Source organism: Mirounga leonina, unplaced genomic scaffold (genome assembly GCF_011800145.1).
Source record: "Mirounga leonina isolate KUSES-001 unplaced genomic scaffold, KU_Mleo_1.0 Mir_125, whole genome shotgun sequence".
Taxonomy (NCBI): domain Eukaryota; kingdom Metazoa; phylum Chordata; class Mammalia; order Carnivora; family Phocidae; genus Mirounga; species Mirounga leonina.
The window spans coordinates 24,346,600-24,373,011 of NW_023270305.1; the positions used below are offsets into that span (position 1 = coordinate 24,346,600).

Here is a 26,412-nt window from a genome sequence, read left to right on the forward strand (position 1 = left end):
AATTAAAAATGTGTTAAAATCCAAGAGTTTATCAAACTAGAATGCTCAATCCTTACTTAACAGATAACGCACAATAATTAAACACTGAATCTAATAATGGTATTTTTTAATTAGCACTGGATTTACCTGTAGTGTTTCTCTGCTAACATACGCAATTTGCAGTTCTGATAGAGGTCCCGTTACTATAAGAGAAGAAAATTAATATTAATGAAATTAGTCAAAGCACATTTTTCAGGAAATGACAAATTTTTACTAGTTCCACTAAGCAATAGCCTTGATATACCCAAACAATTGTACTAAAATGTAAGCTCCATGAGGGCAGGATTTTTTAAATCTGATTTTCTCACAGTTGTATCCCCAGTGTTTAGAAGAGTGCCTGGCATGGGAAAGCTGCTAAATAAATGTTTGTGGAATGAGTACAAGACTGAAATAGTCTCTGAAATTAATTATATTTTCATTTTTGCACCTCGCTGATCAGTACTACCTTTTAAATGTTAAAAGAAATGAATCATGGCCAACAGGCTTAGCTAGTTTTTATCAAAGCTTTTCTAAATTGATATGTAATGCATGTATTAAGGACTTTTTTTTTAAAGAGGGGTGGGCAGAGGGGTGCCTGGGTGGCTCAGTTAAGCATCTGCCTTCAGCTCAGGTCATGATCCCAGGGTCCTTAGACCGAGCCCCACGTCAGGCTCTCTGCTCAGCAGGGAGTCTGCTTCTCACTCTCCCTCTGTGCTCTCTCGTGCTCACTTTCTCTCAAATAAATAAATAAATCTTTTTAAAAGGGCGGGGGAGAGGGAGAGAGAGAATCTTAAACAGGCTCCACACCCAGTGTGGAGCCTGAAGCAGGGGTTGATCTCACAATCCTGAGATCATGACCTGTGCCAAAATCAAAAGTCAGACAGTTAACCCACCAAGCCACCCAGGCACCCCATATTACAGCTAGTTTTAAGTCAGTATTTTTTCCCTAAAATTATTAGCTTTATAGCTATAAAATTAATTATGTTCACTATAAAAATCCAATCAATAGACAAGTTTGGAAAGTGAAGGTCTCTTCCTTACCCAAACTATTACTCAATAATAGGCAATATCAATAATTTGGCCTATAGCCAACCAGATAATTTTATGTAAAGACACATTTTAAATGTATGTATAGATCTCACAGAAGAATATGAATGGAATCATATTACATACAGAATTCTAAAACCTACTTTTTTACTTACCATGGACAACTTTCTATATCAATACATGTAACTCAATCATAATATTTTTCTGTGTGCATCTATCCACTACTGAGACATTTAAGTAGTTTTCTCTTTTTCCCCTACAAAATCACTTTAAAGTCTCTCTACATTAGGTGGGAGAGACTATTCTAAAAATTGAATTAAATTCCAATGATGGAATCTTTTGCGAGATAGTAACCTCTTTGTAAAAATGTTTACTCTGGGGTATTTGTGGTATTTTACAATTGTGGAAGAGAGAAATCTATTTCACTTAGATTTTGTTAAGGACAAGTCTGGGTTTGAACGTCTGAAGGTAAGCCATATATAACTAATTCTTGTGGTCTGTAAGCGCCTCTTATTCAGTAAAATGGGACTCCCTTTATATTTGTTTCCACAGTATGGCAAACACCCTGAAAACAATACCTAGAAATGACAGAAAAGAATATTCTAAATAATCTTTTAAGTGCCTAGCTAAGTTAAAAAGTAAGAGACTTGCCCAGGAGCCAAAAACAAAAGGGGAAATGAAAATCAGAATGGTAAAAATGTGAAATATTCTAAGAGAAAGGTCAATCTTGGTAAGCTGGGGCTTTAGTTTTATCCCCTACATGGGGAATAGAACAGAAGAAAAGGCCATTCATCTGCAGAGGAACAGTTAAAACAAATATGCCCATAAAACCAGAATCTTCAAAGGGCTACATCCTCATCTTAAAAGGATAGACAAGGACAAGGAGAAGACTAAGGATTTTGTATCATGGCCTGGGGTCTGGATAGGGGAAAATATCTTCTAGATTCTGTCACACAGGCCTCTTCTTCACTCAGGTTTAGGGTTCAAATATAGTGGATACACCGAGGTCTTAGGATCACAGAAAGAAGATTAAGAACACCACCACCACCACCACCACCACCACCACCACTATGGAAGGACCCACTCTCAAAAGCCAATGGAATTCCTGCTGAACCTGATCTCAGAATTCAAAATTATTAAGTAAGTGGAAAGCAATTCACCATAAATGACATAATAGAATGTGGAAAACTGTTAAAGAACAATATTAAACAGAAAGAAAATGTTCAATGGAAAATGGGGAAAAAAGCATTATATTGGAACAATGAAAGGTTCCAATGTCAGTTCCTCAAAGAAAAGAATAAACAAAAGGAGAGAAGAAACTCATGAAAAAATATAAATTCAAAATGTATCCACACACACATACCTGTGGTAATTTAAAACATGTCTACAAGTGTTGGAACTTAATTCCCTTCCCGAGTATGGGCTGGACAGAAATGACTTGCTTCTAAAGAACAAAACATGGGGGAAGAGACAGTATACACCTTGTGCAACTACATTATAAAAGGCTTTGGGGCTTCCTCCTTGCTCTCTGAGACTGCATGCTCTGGGGAAGCCAGCTGCCATATCGTGTAGACACTCAAGCTGTCCTACGGCCAGATCCACATAGTAAAAAACGGAGACCTGCCAAGAGCCATCAAGGACCTGAAGCTTTCTGCCAACAGCCATGTTAAGTGAATCAAGGTGAAAGTGAATTCTCGAGCCCTACTCAAGCCCGCAGAGGACTGCAGCTCCAGCCAAATAGCTAGACTGCAACTTTATGAGAGAACTTGAGCTAGAATTGCCCAACTAAGCCATTCTTGAATTCTTGACCCTCAGAAACTTGGACATAATATTTGCTGTTTTAAGCTGCTAAATTTTGGGATTATTTGTTATATAGCAATAGACAACTAATACAGTTCCCTTTTGTAAGATTTAAAATTTTTAAAAATCATATGGAGTGATGGAATTAAGAGCAGTAAAACAAAATATAAAAATTGGTTTAATGATACTTTAGAAAGCAGAAATAAAAAAAAGGAAGAAGTAACGGTAAAAAGCAGGCTTTGCAAATTCTGCATGACAGATCAAAATATACTGTGCATACACATATAAAAAAGCAAAATCCCACAAGCATTAGGGTTATTAGAAAAGAAGAACTTCTCTTTCACTAGGTGAGGTAACCCAAGTTAGTACACTAGTCCCACAGAATGACAATGTGATAAAAGAGAGAAGAGAAAGAGAAACACAAAGAAACGGAGGTATCTATCTTATGAGGCTGTGCAAGTAGAGAGCGCTACAGACTAGCCAAAGAGGAGTATACACATTGCCATGAGGAGGTCTCTTGGTGGCAATCAAGATGCAGTCAAGAGTGAAGAGGGAAGGCACCTGGGTGGCTCAGTTGGTTAAGCAACTGCCTTCGGCTCAGGTTGTGATCCCAGGGTCCTGGGATCGAGTCCCACATCAGGCTCCCGCTGCTCAGCAGTGAGCCTGCTTCTCCCTCTCCCTCTGCCTGCCACTCCCTCCTGCTTGTGCACTCTCCCTCTCTGTCAAATAAATAAATAAAACCTTAAAAAAAAAAAAAAGTGAATAGGGACTGGGGTTTTGTATAAGCACATAAATCCCTTGCATGTATATTTGAGAATATCTGGGGTGTTGCCAATTATCGTTTCTTCCATTGACCAAGCTGCTGATCAGTATAAATAAATCAGTATTAACAAATTCATATTATTTTCTTATTTCCAACATTTGGTTGAAATGGAATGACAACAATCACGGCAAAACTATTTCTGTAACTAAACTGGTCTTCTTGCTTCTTCATGAAGAAAGCAGAACCAGACACTTAAGAGCAAGCATATATATCTGATGGAATTACTTAACAATCTGAGAAAGACTGAAAAGTATGCTTAAAAAACTAAAGATGTAAAAGAAGGAGTGCAAAATTACAAGAGAATAAGACACAAATATAAAATGAAGGGAGACTTGAAAAAGAACCAAACACTTTCTAGAAATGAGAAAAACAGTCACCAAAAATTAAAACCTAATGGATGTACTAACCACAGCTGTAAAATCAGTGAACTATAAGATGGTTATGTGTATCCTCAGTGCTCTACTGAGGGATTAAAAAGTGCAAAGTATACAGTTGAGTTTAAGAGACACAGAAGATCTAACGTTTATCTAACTGATATTCTAAAAGGAGAGATCAAAGAGACTGGGGTAGAAAAGATTTTAAGAGATAATAATTGATAACTGTCCAGGCTTGATGAATAAATTAAATCCTCTCTGGTAAGCACTTTAAGTCCTCAGCAAGAAAAGTAAATGTAAATCCATGTTTAGATACTAAAAACACCAGAAATTAAGAGAAAAAAAAATGTTAAAATTGATTAGAAAGGAAGATTCCCTGGAAAGGATTAACACGTAGTTAGAGTGACAGAAGATACCAACAGCTATAGAAGCTAGAAGACAGTGGTCTAATACATTCAAAATGCTGGCAGAAAATATCTGCCTATACTACACTTAAATTATGATTGAAGAATGAGGGTCAAAGACTGAGAGTGCACCCCTAGAAGACCCAGCTGAAAGAACTTCAGGACAAAGGAAATTAAATGAATAAATACGAGAAAAAAACAGTAGATAAATTAGTCCAAATTAAGACAAAAAAGGGGAAATAGCCTTTTGAATTTTGAATAGCTTTCAGAAATACTGTGTATGTCCTGCAATGCAAAATAATGCCAAATATTTCTCAATTTTCACTGAACCTTGGAAATCAAAATGTCATTAATAAAAAATTCTCAAATATAAAGAACAGCCATACTTAATAAAAAGATATTCTCAGAAAAGAAATAACTTTTCATAAAGCAGAAATGTTCTCATGTTTTCCACCTGGCTTTCAAGGCTCTCTGTATCCGACCCTACTCCCCATATATAGACCGTACACCAATGAGAGTGATCTCACATGTCACACCTTCATGTCACTGTAATGCTGTTTCATCTCCTAGGATGTACTTCTACCTCTTCTTTCTACCCAGAGTTTATGTATCTTTTAAAGAACAATTAAAAACCCATTTTCTTCATTAAACCTTCAAAAACAATTCCAGAAAATCTATCATTTCCTTTTTCCCATTCCAACTGTAGTTAGTAGTACTTTAAAATACTATTATGTCAATCTTTAGGGTAAGTAAAATCTACACCAAGAAGATACAGTAAAATGGGGGCGCCTGGGTGGCTCAGTTGGTTAGGCGACTGCCTTCGGCTCAGGTCATGATCCTGGAGTCCCGGGATCGAGTCCCGCATCGGGCTCCCTGCTCGGCAGGGAGTCTGCTTCTCCCTCTGACCTTCCTCCCTCTCATGCTCTCTGTCTCTCATTCTCTCTCTCTCAAATAAATAAATAAAATCTTAAAAAAAAAAAAAAAAGAAGATACAGTAAAATGAAGTGAATGGAGAGAGTAAAATTCCTATCCAAATAGTCTTTTAACATCTGCTTTATTACAATCAGCCGCCAAAATTACTTAAGAGGCCCTAATGGGAAAATCTGAGCCCAAATCCCATATCAAGAAACATGAAAAAAATTTCCAAAATATTTTCTCGTAAAATTGACATGACTTATTTTATTTTACATTAATCAAAAAGCACAGCTCCAGTAAAAGAATAAACCCACTCTGCAGTTTGTGACAATAACCCATTAAACAGAACCAGAATGGGACAGAGAGAGAAAGAAAAGACCGTAAACACTATTATACTTTACAAAATCTTTCTTATATACTCCACTGAAATCTCAATAAAAAAAGCTTTAATAATTTTTAATTCCCCAGAATCTAGTATTTAAAAAAGTAAACAATTTAATTGATGCTTCTTAAATACACGAGAGCAAAATCAATTCTTTGTATTAATACTACTCATGTATTAACTGGATATTCTTCTGGCTTAGTGTTAACCCTCAAGGCCTTTACATGTTTCTTACAAATCTGAGTTTGAAATTTTGAACTAACTATATATAATACGTCTTCTTTAGAATTAGCAAATAGTTCAACTGCATATAATTTTGCAACTTATAATGCAAATACTCCTTTCATCCATATAGATCTTAAATTCTTTTATATATCTAAATAACAACAATAAAACATACTTTCCTCAAAACAACATTAATGCTTTAATATAGTAAATAACTATATTTTAAGAAATTCTACTTAATGTGTATAAAACATAACTTTTGTCTTACCATGATAAATATCCTGTAAAGAACCACCTCCACAAAACTCCATGCAAATCCAAAGTTTATCTCGCCTGTAAGGAGAAAATAGCATGTATCACATTGTAACAAGTATCTTTTAAGGTTGTATCCTATAACCTTGAAAAACCACATAAATGCAAAGTGCTAAGAAAAAAGCTAGTTAATCTCTATGAGTAAAAGAATTACTTAGTATGTTATAACTCAACCCAAGGTTTTAATCCTTAAAAATACACCATTTGTAGGATAGAAAAATGTCATCAGCCACATCCAAATGAGAGGAAATTTCTCTTTCGTTAAAAGCTTCCCCTTCCTGGCCAACAGACACATGAAAAAGTGCTCAATATCACTCGGCATCAGGGAAATCCAAATCAAAACCTCAATGAGATACCACCTCACACCAGTCAGAATGCCTAAAATTAACAAGTCAGGAAACGACAGATGTTGGCGGGGATGCGGAGAAAGGGGAACCCTCCTACACTGTTGGTGGGAATGCAAGCTGGTGCAGCCACTCTGGAAAACAGTATGGAGGTTCCTCAAAAAGTTGAAAATAGAGCTACCATATGATCCAGCAATTGCACTACTGGGTATTTACCCCAAAGATACAAAAGTAGGGATCCGTAAGGGTACGTGCACCCCGATGTTTACAGCAGCAATGTCCACAATAGCCAAACTGTGGAAAGAGCCGAGATGTCCATCGACAGATGAATGGATAAAGAAGATGTGGTATATATATACAATGGAATATTATGCAGCCATCAAAAGGAATGAGATCTTGCCATTTGCAATGACGTGGATAGAACTGGAGGGTATTATGTTGAGCGAAATAAGTCAAACAGAGGAAGATATGTATCATATGATCTCAATGATATGAGGAATTCTTAATTGCAGGAAACAAACTGAGGGTTGCTGGAGTGGGGGGTGGGGTGGGAGGGATGGGGTGACTGGATGATAGACACTGGGGAGAGTATGTTCTCTGGTAAGTACTGTGAATTGTGCAAGACTGTTGAATCTCAGATCTGTACCTCTGAAACAAATAATGCAATATATGTTAAGAAAAAAAAAAGAAGAAGAAGAAGGTAGCGGGAGGGGAAGAATGAAGCGGGGGAAATCGGAGGGGTAGACGAACCATGAGAGACGATGGACTCTGAAAAACAAACTGAGGGTTCTAGAGGGGAGGGGGGTGGGAGGATGGGTTAGCCTGGTGGTGGGTATTGAGGAGGGCACATTCTGCATGGAGCACTGGGTGTTATGCACAAACAATGAATCATGGAACACTTCATCTAAAACTAATGATGTAATGTATGGGGATTAACATAAGAATAAAAAAATAAAAAATAAAATTTAAAAAATAAAAAATAAATAAATAAAAATTAAGCTTTGCCATAATATCCTCAAAAAAAAAAAGCTTCCCCTCCCTTATAGTTTACCCATCTACCCCAAGATAGTATTATAAAAGTTAAATGTTAATTAAAATGTTCATACCAAAAACTATGCAGAAAATTCATTACAGAATACGTCTCAAAGCATATCACTTTGATAATGCTGTCATCAATAAAATAGACAAAATGTATATTTTACCCTCATATCTAGATTCAACAAAGGTCTTTCCAAAATAATCTGTTAAAATTTATCACTGTGTTTAGATAGCATTTCTCTCTCACACTCACTTAAGATACCATAATCACAGTCACAGGAGAAATGATCAGCAAAGATTTAATAGCTTATTCCTTGTTCAATCTTCACTATTTCATCTCAAAATGTACCAGGAAATATACTATTCTTAAGGGACAGAGATGGAATAAAAGTCTTTGAACTCAGCAAGTTCAACTGAATGCAGAAGATTCTGCCTTAAGATGTCGGTCTTTTTCTCCACTGCATTCACAGTACCTAGAAGAGCCAGCAAATGAATATTTCATAAATGAATGAATGCAACAGTGACTGAAAGAATAAACATACGGATTAGATCAAGAGTCAGCAAACCAGAGCCAGTGGGCCAAATCTAGCCTGCTGCCTGATTTGTACTGACCAGGAACTAAGAATGGTTTTTATATTTTGAAATGGTTGGGGGGCAAAAATCAAAAGAAGAATATTGGGGAGGGTATGTGCTATGGTGAGCGCTATGAATTGTGCAAGACTGTTGAATCACAGATCTGCACCTCAGAAGCAAATAATACATTATATGTTTTAAAAAAAAAAAGAAGAAGAAGAAGAAGATAGCAGGAAGAGAAGAATGAAGGGGGGGACATTGGAGGGGGAGACGAACCATGAGAGACGATGGACTCTGAAAAACAAACTGAGGGTTCTAGAGGGGAGGGGGGTGGGAGGATGGGTATTAAAGAGGGCACGTTCTGCATGGAGCACTGGGTGTTATACGCAATGAATCATGGAACACTACATCAAAAACTGATGATGTAATGTATGGTGATTAACATAATAAAAAAAATTTTTTTAAAAGAGTATTTCTTGACACATAACAATTACATGGAATTTAAATTTTAGTGTCCATATAAAGTTTTATCAAAACACAGTCACACGTATTTCTGGCTACTTTTATACCAAAGCAGCACAGTTGAGTAATTATGACAGAGAGAAACAGACAAAGCCTAAAATATTTACCATACAGTCTTTTACAACAAAGACCCCTGGATTAGATTATAATTTGATTAAATACATAATCCAGGCATATATAAAGTTCTATGAGAACCAAGAGGTAAGAACACCTAGGAAAGTCAAGGGAAATCACTAGGGAGGAGGTATCATTTGAGTTGGGTCTTGAAGTTAAAGTAGGAATTCATCAGAGAGACAGGAAAGGGATCTGAGCAGAGAATGAACATTTGAGAGAAGATGCCACACATGAGAGACTGTGGGTGTTTTAGTGTGAGTGGAACACAGACTAGCTGAAGAGACAACGGCAGGAAAGGGAGCGAGAGCAGGTTGGTTCGTACACTCCTCAGTTTAGTTACCTTCATCTGGATGGTCTCTACTTTGTCAATGTCTTTTAAAACATGGCATCCAGAATCAAGTATTATTCCAAGTGTTGCATGAACAGTGCAGCTGTTATCAGGAGTAAATCACACATGGTGCTGGTGGTGAGATGAACAAGACCTAAGAGGTGAGCTGACCTGGGCGAGTGTGATGGGACAATGCAGCATGTAACAAGAGAACACAAGTATCCAAGCATGAAGGTCAGCAAACTTAAGAGTACAGAGTGAAAAAACACCGTGATTCTAGAGGCAAAGCTGAATATCATGAAGACCAGAAGAAATCTGAAGTCACTCTAGTATCTAAAATTCACAGGTGGTCCACATACCAATGAAACGAGGCATGACGGTATGGGTGCAGTATGAGTTAGCTGCCCAGTGGCCTGGTTTTAATAACTCTTAGAATGGATGCTGAGTGCTGGCAAGATGTGTGGCCTTAACCAAAAGGATGAAGGCATTTATGACTGGTGATTGCTACACAGGGAGAAGTCTAACTACCTCAGAGAATCCAACAATTATCTCCTTTATTTGAACACTTATATTTCTACTCACTTGGCTAAAGGCTATCTTCAGGTTCTTAGCAACTGCTCTAAAAACTGCTGGTTTGCAAGGCTGAAGTTTAACTAAAACCTCTGGATCTTTTTTGTGTAAAAAGTAGTCAGATGATTTTCTCCAGTTCCACATTTACCTGGTTCATTAAAAATATGCAGAGAACTTCGTCCTGATTGTTAAATCTCATTCTTTAAAAGTCTTGATTCACATATTTACTTCTGATGTACATCTTATTAGCTCTCCCACTGTTTTACTTAAAATACTTGAGCACAGACAGTGTGACACACATTTCTAATTGGAAACACCCCTCTGTGCTGGTGCCCATAGGCCCCCGAAGTGGATGACTGGCAAGACCCTAAGCGGGAGTCTACCTTCCAGAGGCAGCTACTACAAGGGCTTTGCTTTTAAGCTACTTTGATCTGTGAGTGATTGTACTAATGAGCTTAAGGAATGTTAGAAATATCTTTTTCACTAAAGACATAAATGCTGCTCCGTATAGATGGCTTACAATTACCATTTGGCACCTCTCTGCCTTTGTTTAAACTGAGGTGTAAGACTGGCAAGTCCACCAACCAGTAAACTTTGGAATGCTGCTTCGGCTCCAATTTCATATGTGTATATGCAAGATACCCCAGCCTGTTCTCTCTGGGTTAGCTGAATCCCTCCTCTAAGAACAGTGATTCTCAAAATGTGGTCTGGGGGTCCCTGAGGGGAAAACCTTTCAGGGGGTCTTTCAGGGGGCCAGCAAGGTCAAACCATTTTCATAATAACACTAAAAAGTTATTTTCCCTTTGTACTCTCATGAGAATCCAGAGGAATTTTCCAGAAACCAAACAAAGTGATGATGATGTCATCCCTCTGACAGCTACTGCAATATGTGCTTATGTATTCCTGGTCCAAAATTTTCTGAAGTTTTCATTTCTAATATACTGAATAGCAATAGATATAACCCACATAAACAAAAGCTCTGTGTGGTACTCAATAATTTTTAGGAGTGTAAAATAAAAGGGGTTCTAATACCAAAATGTTTGGGAACCACTGCTCTAACAGATTTTCATGTCTGCCCCAAATGACTCTTTCATGTAAAATACCTGTCGTGGGTGCTTCAGGAACAGGTACTGGGGACTTCTTACACATCTTATAAAAACTGGGGGGATGGCTGTTTTGGGGTCTGTTCAGGATAAAATGAAATAACATGTAAATTGCTTAGTAAAGGACCCCGAATATAAACCCAATAAATGTATGCTGTTTTCTATTCCTTCTGTTATAATTCATCTTGTAGTATATTTATGTAAGTCACCTAAGTTGCTCCTGGAACTGAACCAAGGTATAAATAAATAAAACTGGCACTTTCTTATTAAGGAAAAAAAAAAAGAAGAGAGATGGGATTGACCGACATGACTTCTTACTAAAGTCATGCTAATCACCACTTCTTTCTTTTAAGTGCTCACTAATTATCTGAATAATAATTTATCCTAGTGGGGGCTGATGACTGACATCAAGTGTAACAGTCTACTTTGTAGAAATCACCTTTTCCTTTCCTTTGCAAATTGGTCATTGCTGATCGCTAATATTTTGGTACCTCTCCTATTTGTCAAAAGACACTCAGTGATAGTGGGTACCAATCCCATCTGCTAACTTTTCAGTATAAGAAGATATAATTTATATAAGTCTAAAAGCTTAGATTCATTTAAAGTGTCTAGCTGTTCTATAATTATCTCCTCACCTATCTCATGCTTCAATTCCTTCTTAATGTTTTTTTTTTTACACTTTCCAATTTTTTTTTTAAAGATTTTATTTATTTATTCGTAAGAGACAGAGAGGGAGAGGCAGACGGAGAAGCAGGCTCCCCGCTGAGCAGGGAGCCCGATGCGGGACTCAATCCCAGGACCCTGGGGGATCATGACCCAAGCCGAAGGCAGACGCTTAATCATCTGAGCCACCCAGGCACCCTACCCTTTCCAATTTGAAAACAATTCTCCTCGGTAGAGAAAATGGACACAGGAAATGAGTTCTCTGCTTTCTTACATATTTCAATATTACATCATCCTCCACTTGATACTGTTCTATCCCCTTTCCTATCCTGCTTTAAAACATAATTTTCTAGTCATTCTATGAAAAATGACTCTCTAAACTTACAAAGGAAAAAAAATCAGGATTTGAAAAAATATAAACTATATACATACTTTACTTTTTAAGATGCCCAAAATACTTTCTATTTATAACATTCTATTTAGTTAAGTCTGGAATTATCAAAAAAGGTTGAATATTCAGAGTCTAACAGAAAAAGGACTTCCATCTATTCCATGAATGTCCCTCTTGTGATGACAAATCTGCATCTGCTAGGGCGTCTGGGTGGCTCAGTCGTTAAGCGTCTGCCTTCAGCTCAGGTCATGATCCCAGGGTCCTGGGATCGAGCCCCACATAGGGCTCCCTGCTCCGCGGGAAGCCTGCTTCTCCCTCTCCCACTCCCCCTTGCTTGTGTTCCTGCTCTCGCTCTCTGTCAAATAAATAAATAAAATCTTAAAAAAAAAATCTGCATCTGCTTTTGGTCATTCACCAAGCCATCTGCCTAAAAGGAAAAGGACTCAAGTCAATCGGCCATTTTATGCAGGCCAATACATTCTAAAATCTTTGTCCCTAGATACATGAATTGAAACAACCACTGAGGTAAATATTCGGGGTATCACTATAGGTATCAAATTTCCTTAGAATTCTTCTCTTATTCTGTAAAGTTGTCTTTTTTTTTTTTTTTTTTTTTTTTTAAAGATTCTATTTATTTGACAGAGAGAGAGACAACACAAACAGGGGGAGCGGGAAAGGGAGAAGCAGGCTTCCCACCGAGCAGGGAACCTGATGCAGGGCTCAATCCCAGGACCCCGAGATCATGACCTGAGCCAAAGGCAGTGGGTGATTAACAGTCATTAACCAACTGAGCCACCCAGGCACCCCCAAGTTGTCTATCTTATAAGGAATAGAAAAATAAATAAGGGGGGGGAGTTCACTATTTTAATCTTCTAGTTCAATGTTTACTAGAGCATATAGGAACTAACATTCTAATATTAATTCTATTTCACTGAACTGACAATATTATAATTTCTAAAACATACTTTTCAATCTTCCCATACTTTGTAACACATCAGACTTAAAACCAATTAAATATAGAATTATTTATATATTTTGCCCAAACATAACATAATTTAAAAAGTAAAATAAAATGTGAGCAAGGTCACCAAGAATCCGCAGCTCTAGAACATCTGCTAGAGAGTGGCATATACCAAATCATTCTCCCCGAAATGGGACGGCTAGCCATGGCCCCACGCTGTAGTGCCCTGATCCCCGTACTTAACTGTGGGTTACCTTGCTGAACAAAAGCATCTGCCAATAGGCACTCCACTATATTCAGCAAAATAATTCAATTCCTAACCAGAACTATCAATGTGAAAAATAAAAAGTTTAATAACTGCTAGCTGTTTTAATATAGGATAACTTATTTAATGTGAACTGAATTTAAAATGTTTTGGTGCATTTTTAAATTTTTTAATATTTTATTTATTTATCTAGGGTGAGAGAGAGTGTGTGTATGCACGTGAGCAGGGGGAGAGAGAGAGAGAGAGAATCTCAAGCAGATTCCCCGCTGATCACGGCTTGATCTCACGACCCCCGAGATCATGACCTGAGCCAAAATCAAGAGTCGGATGCTCAAATAACCCACCAGGTGCCCTTGGTGCATTTTTAAACAGACATGCAAAAACTACTACATTTCAAAGGTTATAGGTAATTCATCTATCTGCTTCCCCTTTAACAGTGAGGGATAGTTCTGTATTCAGGGATACAAGGTGACCTACTTATCTGTAATTATACCTAACATCCCCCAGTTCTACCTACGAATTTTCAAAGAATGGGTGACTGGACAGCAAACCTATGTGAAGTATACTTCCCATAAAAAAAAAAATCAATGTACAGTTAAACCAGTTTTAGAAATGTCACATACTGTAGTCTTCTCTTGGACATTAACAATGCCACTGATATATTAAAGGCTCTAAGAAATCCTGCAGTGAGGCAGGGGGAGCTGACAGAAGGAAAGAAGGAAAAGGTGGGGAGGGGAGACAGAAGAGAAGAAAGAAAGAAAGAATGAGGATGGAGAAAGCTGGTAAGTGGAGAAAGGGGAGGAGGAAGAAGGAGATAAAAAAAAAAAGGAGCAGAGAGGAAAGGGGAGAAGAAATAAAACTCCTTTAATTTTGTTTAGTTCACTATTTCCCCCAATTATTTATTCCATAGACCCATTTGTCTCAAATCACATATGAGCATCCCTCAGAACTAATATTCTGTAGGAAACACCCTAGCAATACTGGTATAAGAAGGTATTCTCATAGAGAGTTCCACCAACTTTTTTGCTTAAAGCAGTGGTTCTCAACTGGGGGTGATTTTGCCCCTCAAGGAGTATTTGTTGAAGACATTTTGGGCTGTCACAATTGGGGAGATGCTACTGGCATCTAGTAGAGGCCAGGGACATTGCTAACTATCATATACACATTTGAAGTAACTGCTATTACTACTACTCCTACTGCACTTGAAGGAAACAAATGATGTTCAGGGCCAAACATCATGTATAACCAAAAAACTTAAAAACAAAATAGGAACACTGGTGGAAAACTGGTGAAATCAATATGAAGTATCTTAGTTTGGCTAACGGTATTGTACCAAAGTTGATTTCTTAGTTTTGACAAATATATCATGGTTATGTAAAATGTCAGCTTTAGGGGAACACTGAGAAGAACTCTTTGTACCATCTTTACAACTTTTATGTAAATCGAACACAGTCCAAAATTAAAAGCTTCCTTTTTTTAAAAAAAGAGGGTAGCTAGTTATAAATTAAAGTGAACTTAACTATAATCTTTATTTCCACAATGTAAGCATTCAAAAAAGCATTTCCAGTTATTAGGATCCTGTGGTTTCTTTCCCTCTCCAACCTCACCTCTAGCTCTAAAAAAAAATTTCTCCCAGTTTCTATATAACTCAAGAGACAACCATGTACTGTAATAAAATGAATTTACTCTCAGTCTCAATCCCCTACACACTGGGTCCATCTTCCACAGAACATATCACTCTGTCTTAAAACCTTTAGCAAGTATGCTCAATACCTACACATCCTAATTAAAGGATAAAAGGTTCCTTTTGGCCACATCTCCACAGCCTTACCTACTGCGACGATACCCTTTCCCTTTAAGCTCTAATATGAAACTATTAGTTGTCTCCCGAGTACCTCATGATTTTTTTCATGCAGGCATTTCTGTTGCCAGAAATTAAGCTTTTCTACACACATACACATGCTAGAGTAAACACCTACTAATACTTTAACACCCAATATTTAGGAATCATATTATTCATAGAGTTTTCTGATTCCCTTACTTTGACAAAATTGTATTTTCTACCATCTTCACCACTTTGGATCTTTTGTGGAAATTATTATAGCACCTAGCATGTTATGTTGCAATTATTTGCTCATGTGTATTTCTTCTATTAGATTACGAACTCCTTAAAGGCAAGGGCTGTGTTTTATCTGTCTTTACATCTCCAAAAACCAATACAGCACTCTATACATCCTGAGAAATGTAAAAACACTTTGTGAATAATGGTGGTGATTTACAAATGCTATGAGATAAATTATCCTCATCCAAATTAGTACTCTTGATTTCAAAGGTTTAAAATGTCTGATCCAGGGGCGCCTGTGTGACTCAGATGGTTGAGTGTCTGCCTTTGGCTCAGGTCATGTTCTCCAGGTCCTAGGATCAAGCCCCGTGTGGGGCTCCCAGCTCAGCGGGGAGTCTGCTTCTCCCTCTCCTTCTGTCTCTCCCCCTGCCTGTATGCTCTCTGTCTCAAATGAATAAATAAAATCTTTTAAAAAATAATAATAAAATATCGGATCCAAATGAAATTTTTTACTGTATGGTTCTGATCTATTGGCTTATCTTTTGAGGAGCATTTGTTGTTTTTCAACTGCAGGTTTAAAAGTCAAATTGGAGAGAACTGTCTCAATTTTCTTGATTTGTTCTGAAAGGGTATGTTGGGCTAGGAATGCTTAGAAGGAACCTAAAGTTGAGTCATTATTCACTTAAAAGAAGCAATATTTAAGCTCTACTGGGAATAAAGAATAGGTCTATGATGATTTAAACTGTTGTTTTATAAATACACACAAATCTACAGAAAAAATATACACCAAACCAGGACTATTTACTTTTGTTAACTTCAGAGAGAAGTTTTATCTATCCAGTCCTTGTTGTACAGTTTAGGTACTTAGGCATTTAAAAGACATAAGCTTTTAATGATATTGAAGAGAGGAATAGGGAATTCCTTATTAAGAATAACACTAGTGGGGACGCCTGGGTGGCTCAGTTGGTTAAGCATCTGCCTTCAGCTCAGGTCATGATCCCGGAGTCCTGGGATCAAGTCCCACATCGGGCTCCTTGCTCAGCAGAGAGTCTGCTTCTCCTTCTGCCTGTCGCTCCCCCCCTGCTCGTGCGCTGACAAATAAATAAAATCTTAAAAAAAAAAAAGAATAACACTAGGTATTCTGTTTTTCAGGAGCTCAGTTTCAGCATTTCTTCAGTTTCATAGCCACCCTATTATAAAAGAGACTTCTGAGCTTAATTATATGCTGGTCATCTATTCAGTAAATTCATAGGGTAAGTTTGATTTCCTAAAGGGGAAATTTATTAATAGTAAAACCACATTAGCTCAATTTCCTCAATTTTTTTGTCTAAATTTGTTATAATAGGCTATGACAGCAAGAAGAAGAAAGCTACTAAGAACAGTATATATTTTAGGGGGTTTGTATCAAGTTCAAAAAAACAAGCTCATGGGCGCCTGGGTGGCTCCGTTGGTTGGGTGACTGCCTTCGGCTCAGGTCATGATCCTGGAGTCCCGGGATCGAGTCCCACATCGGGCTCCCTGCTCAGCAGGGGGTCTGCTTCTCCCTCTGCCCTCTTCCCTCTCGTGCTGTCTCTCATTCTCTCTCTCTCAAATAAAAATAAATAAAATCTTTAAAACAAACAAACAAACAAACAAAAAACAAGCTCATTGTCTTTTGTAAAATCATTTGGTAATGAGAAGGAATCCAAGAAACTATGTTCCCTTTGAGATGAAATATGGCCTTCCCAGACTGAGTAATATGGTATACCAAAAAGATAGCCAACCAGGGATCTGCAGAGCTTGGTTTAAATCCTGGTTTAAAACCAGACCCTGGTTTAGATCCATCCATTTCTGGATGACCTTTAAAGAAGTCATTGACCCAGGACCCCATTTTCTCATCAGTAAAAAGAGTGGGCCTAGTGACAAGACCCCTTAATTCCTTCCAGCTCTAATATCTTGCAAGTCTAATCATTAGTATTCCACACTCTAAATTTGGCTGAGTCTGGACTTTAATTAGGAAAGAAGGGAAGAATCACTATAGAAAAAAAAGAACTAGAGAAAGAGGATTAACTGCTGTTCTGTGTTATACTATTGTTTGCTTTCCTATCATTTTCATCAGCTATGCCAGTTATAGAATAAAATCATCTATTTAAACCAGCATTTCCTATGTTAGATCATACAACTCCAAACTAACACAGATAGCTCTATCGAAAAAAATGACTCTAATTTTGTCTCTTTTATTTTGGTTTCTGGGCAATTTTGCTCTGCATATTCTCGTATTTGGATTAAAAGTACCCTTTAAAAAATTCATCTAGCTACACACAAAACATGAATTTGTGCACCTTCTCTATGTACATTATGCTCCAATAAAAAGTTTACTTTAAAAAGGATAGTCAGAATATAGTCAAAATATACATTTCCTGAAATCTAAGAGTAAATACAATTTTTGTTCAGCATAACCTAACTGGCGCTCTCGTAGCATGTCTAGAAGTAAAAGTTAATGGGTGTGTCACTAAAGAGTTGCACTGTTTTGCCCCCAGCCAAAACCAAGAGTTATCAGTAAAAATGGATACAAACTCAAGAGGAATTCACATTTTGGTGGGTAACAAGAACAAATTTTTTGCTGCCTAACCTGTGTAGGAAGACTTGTCCCTAAGTAATCCAGACAGTCAAATGTCCAGTTTTAGTTTAGTGTTAGGGTTTTTTTGGGGGGGGGGGGGGGGAGTTGGCAGTTTATTTCCGCTCTTTGGCAAGGAAGAGAAAGACTAAGTCAAAAGCCATGTGATCCATGAGCACAATATTACCAAAAGAACTAGTACTCTGTCAATAACTCGAAATTAGACTGTAAACTAAATACTTGATATTAAACTCTCTCAAGCATCTTATTTATAAAATGGAAATAGTATCTACCAGAGTAATATTAGTAACAGTGTTGTTGAAAACATCAAATGAGACACTAACATGATAACACTTAAAAACAGTTAAGAAGCAGTAACAGTAATAGTAGCAAAAGTAGTAGTAATAGGGGTTAGTATTTATGGAGTATTATATTTTAACCACTGTTCTTGACACTTTACATGTATTTACCCATTATCCTCAGAGTTATCATGTCATGTATCTATTATTATCCCCATTTTATGGATGAGGAAATGGAGGCTCAGAGTGGTTAAGTAATTTTTTTTTTTTTAAAGATTTTATTTATTTATTTGACAGAGAGAGACACAGCGAGAGAGGGAATACAAGCAGGGGGAATAGGAGAGGGAGAAGCAGGCTTCCCGCGGAGCAGGGAGCCCGATGCGGGGCTCGATCCCAGGACCCTGGGATCATGACCCGAGCCGAAGGCAGACGCTTAATGACTGAGCCACCCAGGCGCCCCATGGTTAAGTAATTTGCTATAAGTCATTCAAAATATAAATGATGGAGTCATGACTCAACCAACCCAAACAATCTGACTCCAGTACTCAAAAGCTCTTAACAATCAAATACGCTGCTGTCTCAAAGGCAAAAAGACCAAGGTTGCCATATAAATGGATGGGGCTTTCCCAGAATAACAGATTAAGCTTTGAATGGTCCCATAGTTCCAGAAGACTCAGACCATGCTGGAGAAATACTCTTAGATCAAAGACCTTTTTCCCTTGGGGAAGAAAAACATTTTGTAATGCTTCTCAATTGAGTATAAGTAGGTCATTTTGTTAGGACCAATAACAGTTAAATTGCTTTGAAGTGATGATTTTAACATATTGGCACAATCAATTATTTTTGTCACAAACTTAACTGATTTTAAAAGACTGCTTTTGGAGTGCCTGGGTGGGTGACTCAGTCTGTTGAGCACCCAACTTTTGGTTTAGGCTCAGGTCATGATCTCGCGGTCAGGGGATCAAGTGCCGTGTTAGGATCTGCTCAGCACAGTCTGCTTCAAATTCTCTCTCCCTGTCTCTCCCATTCACTCTCTCTCTCAAATACATAAAATCTTTATAAATAAAAAAAGAGAGACGGTTTCTTTGACCTGATATAGTAATTGCCTGTGCTGCATCTGTCCATAAAATAAAAATTGATGCAGAAACTGTGTTAGGTTACTGTTTGAATCACTCACCATTAAAGTGGTTTTAAATTGGCTGTTACAGAACCCATTCAAAATGTATTAACGGTCATTGACCTGGCAGTAGTACCTGTCCCTATGTTAACTGAAGTCTCCATTAAACCCACTCTTCAATCTTAATGAAGGTGGGGCAATCAAAACTGTTCAAGAGTGGTTAGAATCAAGAAGAGCTGGTCTGGTTGGCTTTTCGCAAGCTGGAAAGAAGAGAGGGCAGAATTGCCCTGTCTCTTCCATATGCTGTGCCTACATCAGAAGGCAGAAGTGTTTTTTTGTTTTTGTTTTTTTTTGTACCTGGATCATAGGACAATGGAAGCTGCAATAAGCTACTTCCTTATATCTCTTACAGTATATCAGAATAAAATTTTAAGAGTTTTTTTAATACATAAGAAAACAGTTGGGGCGCCTGGGTGGCTCAGTTGGTTAAGCGACTGCCTTCAGCTCAGGTCATGATCCCAGAGTCCCGGGGTCAAGTCCCATATCAGGCTCCCTGCTCAGCGGGAAGTCTGCTTCTCCCTCTGATCCTCTCCCCTCTCGTGCTCTCTCATTCTCTTTCTCTCAAATGAATAAGTAAAATCTTAAAAAAAAAAATTCACCAATCCTCCTTTTGAGAGGAACCTTAAAAACAACTAGGTCATAGCATTCAGCTCATAACTGCACAAAGAAGTGAATGGAAAAACAGGATTTGACCTCGAGGTCATCCCCTATGGACTATGAGCTGGGGAACCCGGCATGGTCCTGCCAAACCAAAGAGGCCGCAAATTCATGGTCTAAGTTTACTTTACGACCTGGGAAAGAAGTCAGTGAAATAATTACAGTTCCTTGTCCTTTGGACAAGATGAAGGGAAGGGATGATGCAGTACCCTGAGGCTAGAAGCACAAAAGAAGGAAAAAGTCTCTACTAAAACCCTAGCAGTTAGAGGTGCTCCTGACTTTCTAAATCCACCCAAGTCCAGAAATAAGGGGCAACAGAATGGCATGTTTAGATCTCTAGTCCACCACAGGAAGACTAACCATAAAAGTCAATTTTTACTCGCCAGCCTCCTCAATGAAACCACATCCAGAATTCCCAAGAGGACAAGAGACAAATCACAGACTACAATATTGGTCACAAAATTAACATAAATAGGTCAGAAATAAAAATTTCATTCACATAAAAATATTCTGTATCTTCAAACCATGAAGAAAATTACAAGATACGCGATTAGAGCTCATTTTATTTTGTTAAATGTATCAGGTGATGGGAAACAAACAATGTACCTGAGATAGCTTCCAAAATAAGCAACAATATTTGGGTGTTTACAGTCTTTCATCATAATAATTTCTTGCTGTACAACTGCAAAATCTTCTCCTAGAATAAAAAACAAGCATGTTGAGTAGTTAGTAGTAAGTTTCAAAATGTCAACTTGTTTCAAAACATAATAATGTTACATAATAAATAATGTTTCCCAAATATAATGATGTTATATTTAATTACAGTCTCAGTCTTGACAGAAAGTACAATGATTAAAAGTGTGAACTCTGGTCCCAGACTATCTAGATTCAAATACTAACTCTGTCCTTTACTAAGCTGTGTGAGCTTGAGCAACTTACTTGGCCTTTCTGTGCCAATTTCTTCCTCTGCAAAATGGGGATAAAAATAATAATAACTTGTCTCATAGGGCTGTTGGAAAAGTTAAATGGGCTAATATATGTAAAATGCTTAGAACAGTGCCTCGTACAGAATAAGGGCTATGTAAGCATTTGCTATTATAAATATTATGCCTTGGACAGAATCATCATATAATTCACTAGAAAACATACATGGCTTTGTTCCTTTATTAACAAATAACACTTAATTCAATTTGAGCACAAGGAAGTAATTCTTTTTTAAAAAGTTAGGGCAGGAACCCTTATCCACCAGGAGTATCCACACCCCCACAGGCTCCAGAGCGGAGAGGCCTACACCCCAGCAGTGCTGGATTACCAGATGGCCCACATAACACAGGCTTCTCCTGGATTCAAGGGCCTTATTCACCAGCTGTACTGGGATGCAGAGTGGGATTCTATTTACTGTCAGTCTATTAGTAAGTAAGCTCTCTCCTTCTACTCCCTTCTTGCCCAAATTCTTCAAAATAAGATCTGGCAATCCTATAGCAGTGTCACATGCTCTGGCTCCTGAAAGAATACTTGTGACAGAGAGAAAGAGAACTGCAGTGCCTGCAAATGTGGTGAACCAGAGACTGTGCAGAAAGAACAAATGGAAGTACTTACATTCAAATGAAAGTAGTTGTGCATTACTAATTCAGCTTCTTATTGGTGGCAAAGTAAGAAACAGGTTTCCCAAGTTACAGCTCAAATCGTATCAGGTCATTATATCATCAAGCCCTGACATTTCTTGCCTTGGCATTTTCCTACTATAAATGTAATTGAGACTTAAAGTAGCCTAGCCATGAACCACTTGAACCCAATGTCAAAACCTACCCTATTGCCCCAGTTACAACGGAAGAAGTAACAGAGAAAAGAGTATGTCAGGTTCTTAATTTCTGCAATGAAGTGAGTCAAAGATTTCCAAAGGAAAAACAGGAAATTTTTATGCTTCCAAAATTTCAGAAGAAAATCACTGAATTAGGATCCTCTTCTGAGTTTACTTCAAACTATTAAGAATTCCTGATTTTCATTATATTAAGAAAAATCCAATTAGAAATAATAAATTTTAAAAATCTAATTAGAGGGCGCCTGGGTGGCTCAGTCGGTTAAGCGACTGCCTTCGGCTCAGGTCATGATCCTGGAGTCCCTGGATCGAGTCCCGCATCGGGCTCCCTGCTCGGCAGGGAGTCTGCTTCTCCCTCTGACCCTCCCCCCTCTCATGAGCTCTCTCTCTCTCTCTCATTCTGTCTCAAATAAATAAATAAAATCTTTAAAAAAAAAATCTAATTAGAAATAATAAAACCAAATAAGACTAATACCAATTTTCAGGGATATACTAAATACTTGGAAAGTTCTAAATTTCGCTTTTTCACCTCATTCTCCACTGTACTTTCCCCAAACCAGTGAAGGGATTACATGAGATCAAAGTTGATCTAGTCAGAATGAACCCTAGGACTTTTGTTTGATGGTTAGAGGATAGCAGCTCTCTTTCTGGGGGTACTCATTGCACATCTTCAAAGGGAGCCAGTTTTAGAATAAAGTTGATCTGTAGAAAGCACTGAGGAGAAACAGGAAAACAGGGGAAGGAGAAAGGCTTACTTGAGCCTCTGTAGCAAGCCTCATCTGCCTCTGTAAGCTTCCAATATACCTGCACATGATCAATAAGTTCCCTGAACTGTTTAAACTACCCTGAATTGTTTAAACTACCTTGAGTTGTGGTTTCTGTTACTCACAACTGTAAGCATTGCATCTTCCACTGTGATCTTTGTACATATCATAGCCCTTACGACACTGCATCAACGTCTGAATGTCTACGTTCTTACTAGAATATTATATCCTCTAGGACAAGATTATGCATTAATCATCTATGTATCCCTAGCAACTAATATATGATCCATAAAACTGTTGCCTGAATGAATCTATGATATGACATAATTCCTCTATGTTGACTCTAAATCAAGAATGTCTCTTTTTGGTTTAATTTCAACCAGTTATTATGATATTTTATACAATTAATTGCTTATTTGATACTCCTTTGTTTTACAAAAACCTGTGAATGGTTTTAAGTCTTCAACTACATCTTTCCCAAAAAATGGTGTTAATCCAAAGTGCCTCCTTTTTCCTATGAAGTCATTTTCTAGTGATTATGAGAATGGCCAAGTTAAATTCAACATTTTTGTGGGGAAAAAGAATTCAAAGAAAAAAATCCACAATTCAATTTTTAAAGGTAACTGAAAAAGCCAGATTTGGGCAGGAAAAAAGAAGAGTCTCTATACAGAAATAATCCAAAAGAGTCTAATAGATTTAAAGTACTTTCTTCAAAGCTCCAGAGAAATACACTCCAAAGAATAAACAGGTACTCCTACCCCAAATCCTAGCATACTTAATTGGATACTGGTAGACCAGGATGGTTAGAATAGATAATCTCTAAAAATTCTTTCCAACTCTGAGAGTCTAGGATTTTTGATAAAATTTTTAGACATTAAAGTGAAGAATACATCTTCCAAAACAAGGCAGGCAGGCAGGGAGGCAGGAAGGAAGGAAGGAAGAAGGATTGGAGGGAAGGAAGACAGAAGAAAGGAAGAAACCCTACTTGAGAAAAACAGGCAAGCCTACCAGCAGAGCAGATCATGAATAAACCAAGTAAACAGGCAGAAAAATACAAAGACTTGAGAAGTTCTCAGAATAAACATAACACATATTAAGTGTTCAATAAATGTTAACTATTTGCAGCAGGCTGAATAATGGCCCCAAAGGTAGAAAGGTCCTAATCCCTAAAACCTGTGAGATCACCTTATATATGGCAAGAAGGTTTTTGCAAATGTGATAAAATTAAGGATCTTGAGATGGGGAAATTATCCTGAATTATCTAAATGTAATCACAAGTGCCCTTGTAAGAGGGAATCAGAGGGAGACTTGAGTTTAAGATAAGAAGCATGATGCTATGCTTTGAAGATGGAGGAAGAAGCCAAGAATTAAGGAGTGCAGGCAATGGAGCTCTAGAAGCTGGAAAAGGCAAGGAAACACATTCCCCCTTAGAGTCTCCAGAGAGAATGCAGCCCTGTAGACACTTGGATTCTGACCCAGTGAAACTCACTTTGGATTTCAGAATTCCAGAACTCTAAGAGAATAAATTTGTGCTTTTCAAGCCACCAAGTTGGTGATAATCTGTTACAGTAGCCAAAGGAAACTAATACACTGTTACTATCAACATTATTATTATTCTGACAGAGCTGGCTAGCCATTCACAAACAATCTGTGTTCTCCCTTCCACTGCATAGAAGTTATTGGTGGGAGGCAATCATCTAGTCAAAGACAACATTTCCCTCAGGGTGAAACTAAGGTGCCCAAGAGACTAGTTCCTGCCAATGCAAAGTGAACAAAAGTCATGTGTCCTTGTCCCACTATTTATTTCCCTATCAGCAAACTACATGACACTGTGAGGCCCCAGGAAATGCAAGAAGTCCGGGTCCCTGAGTCACTAAAAGGAAGAAAGTCATCCAACACATTGAGCATCTGCACTGCACTATTACATAAACTTGAAATAAAACTTGATTATGTTAAGCCACTCACATGTTCTAGTTTAGTTATTACAGTAAACATTATCCTATGCTGATATAATAATTACTATCCATTTGTAAAAAAGGCTGTCCAAATTGTAATAGGTGCTTCACTAGTGTTTTCGTGGATTAACAAACAAGGTATTAGTCGCTCTATTTAATAGAGAGAGAAGAGAACCAGATTATAGGCATTTCTCTCTATTTTGTATATAATGCTTTCCTGTAAAAAGCTATATTTATTTTTTTATTTATTTTTTATTTTTTTAAACAGCTATATTTAGTCCTATGTGTGAGAACAAAAGAGGAGACTTGAATGTCATGGAGGTGGGTCTTTCCCTGAAAACTATGATAAAACACAGAATCCCTAATACCTCCTTGCCTTTTAGATACAAACTGACAATCACTGTATTTCCAACATTTCACAAAATTCTTGACTTTTCCTTCAACAAAATAATACATAAGTCGAATGTGTATGTAACTGACTGCCATTTTGGTATGCCTAATTATTTTCACTGGTGTAAATTGGGGACATTTATAAAGCCTACTCTTCTTACATTAACATAAGCATTTTGAATTAATAAACTATCCACTTACTTTTTTATAAAATTGTAACTAAAAATTTAATAAAATAATTATACAAGTTATGCTCTGCATAAAAGCTTATGCATCTAATTCCAAGTCATTGTATGAAGGCAGATGACATGTCTCTCTTCACACTAAAAAAGTAGAGGTTATTTGAAAACCACACCAGGAAAATCTAAGGATTATCTGTGTTGAGTGGTGAACCAACAGACCAGTTTCAGGGAACCAAGTCTTAGTCTATTTGTAAACTGTGTATCCTATTTCCTTTCTGTCCCCTGTGAAGTAAACACAAATTTACAAGTCATCCTCAAATTCCCTTTGTTTCTTACTTTGTTTCCTATTTCCTATTTTGTTTCTTTGCTTTCTTATTTTCCTTTTGTCATCTTTATGTCTCTCTTCTAAATGTTTAACATCTTCATAACCCTAATAAGCTGACATGGTTTGACAAATGTCATTATAATGAAATAATTCTTTGCATTATCAACAGTAATTTAGCACAGCAACTAACAACAGAGCAAGTCAGAATTAAAAATGCTTTTAATTATCATTTCTTAAGATTTTAAAAGCAAGTTTTCTCAACTTGTTATACCTTCCAGCTTATAACTCTGTGAAGAGTGAAGAGTGTATGTTTGTGTATATATGTTATTTGTGAAAATATTTAATGCTTTAACTTGGATAAAGGTGAAAAGTTACTCTTTGTATAGTCTCTCAGTCTCTCCTGAGAATATATTCAACAACCACAATACACTGAGAGGCAAATGTGATATAAAAAGAATGTGATATAAAAAGAATGTGCTAGAGACTGGAGGTAGAGTTCCAGAAATGAACAAGACTTTCCTTGACTTTAAGAAACTTGGGGGGGAGGGGGGCATAAAATTTGTATATATTAACTATAATAGCTTAAAGTCAAACCTTAAGTAATTCCCTTATTTCTAGAACATCAAATCTATACTTGGCTACTGGACTCACCATATCTAGCAATTCACCATATCTAGCACAGTGTCATGATAAAGGATATGTACTTTGGAATCAAAATATTGATCTATGAAACCTGATTTCAAAAATTTCTAGTTGTATGATCTTGGGCAAATTCATTCATATTCTTTTTCTGAATTCAGGTTCCTCATAAAAAGGAGATAATAGTGCCTCCCCCTCTTAAGGTTATTTGTAAGGATTAGATGAAAGAATACTTAAATACTTAGAACAAGGCTTCACATATGTTCATTACTATTATCTGCTGTTATTACCACCTAGTAGGACTTGTTATTTGTAATTCTACATTATTTCTCCTACTATTCTCCCTCTTCACTCTACTTCAGCCACACAGTCCTC

General features: G+C 37.3%; 1 protein-coding gene across 5 annotated transcripts in view; it reads right to left on the reverse strand.

Annotated features, from left to right (window-relative positions):
* Positions 1-26,412, reverse strand: part of MAP4K3 (mitogen-activated protein kinase kinase kinase kinase 3) — a 188,931-nt gene that overhangs the window by 72,415 nt on the left and 90,104 nt on the right. For all 5 annotated transcript variants that reach the window (XR_004678486.1, XM_035000969.1, XM_035000967.1 and 2 more), the window contains 3 exons: positions 20,570-20,660; positions 6,257-6,321; positions 127-182 (listed from right to left, as the gene is read on the reverse strand). Coding sequence is in view for 4 of the 5 variants with exons in the window: in XM_035000969.1 (XP_034856860.1) it covers positions 127-182; positions 6,257-6,321; positions 20,570-20,660 (212 nt within the window). In the remaining variant the exon portion in view is untranslated. The remainder of the gene's footprint in view (positions 1-126; positions 183-6,256; positions 6,322-20,569; positions 20,661-26,412) is intronic.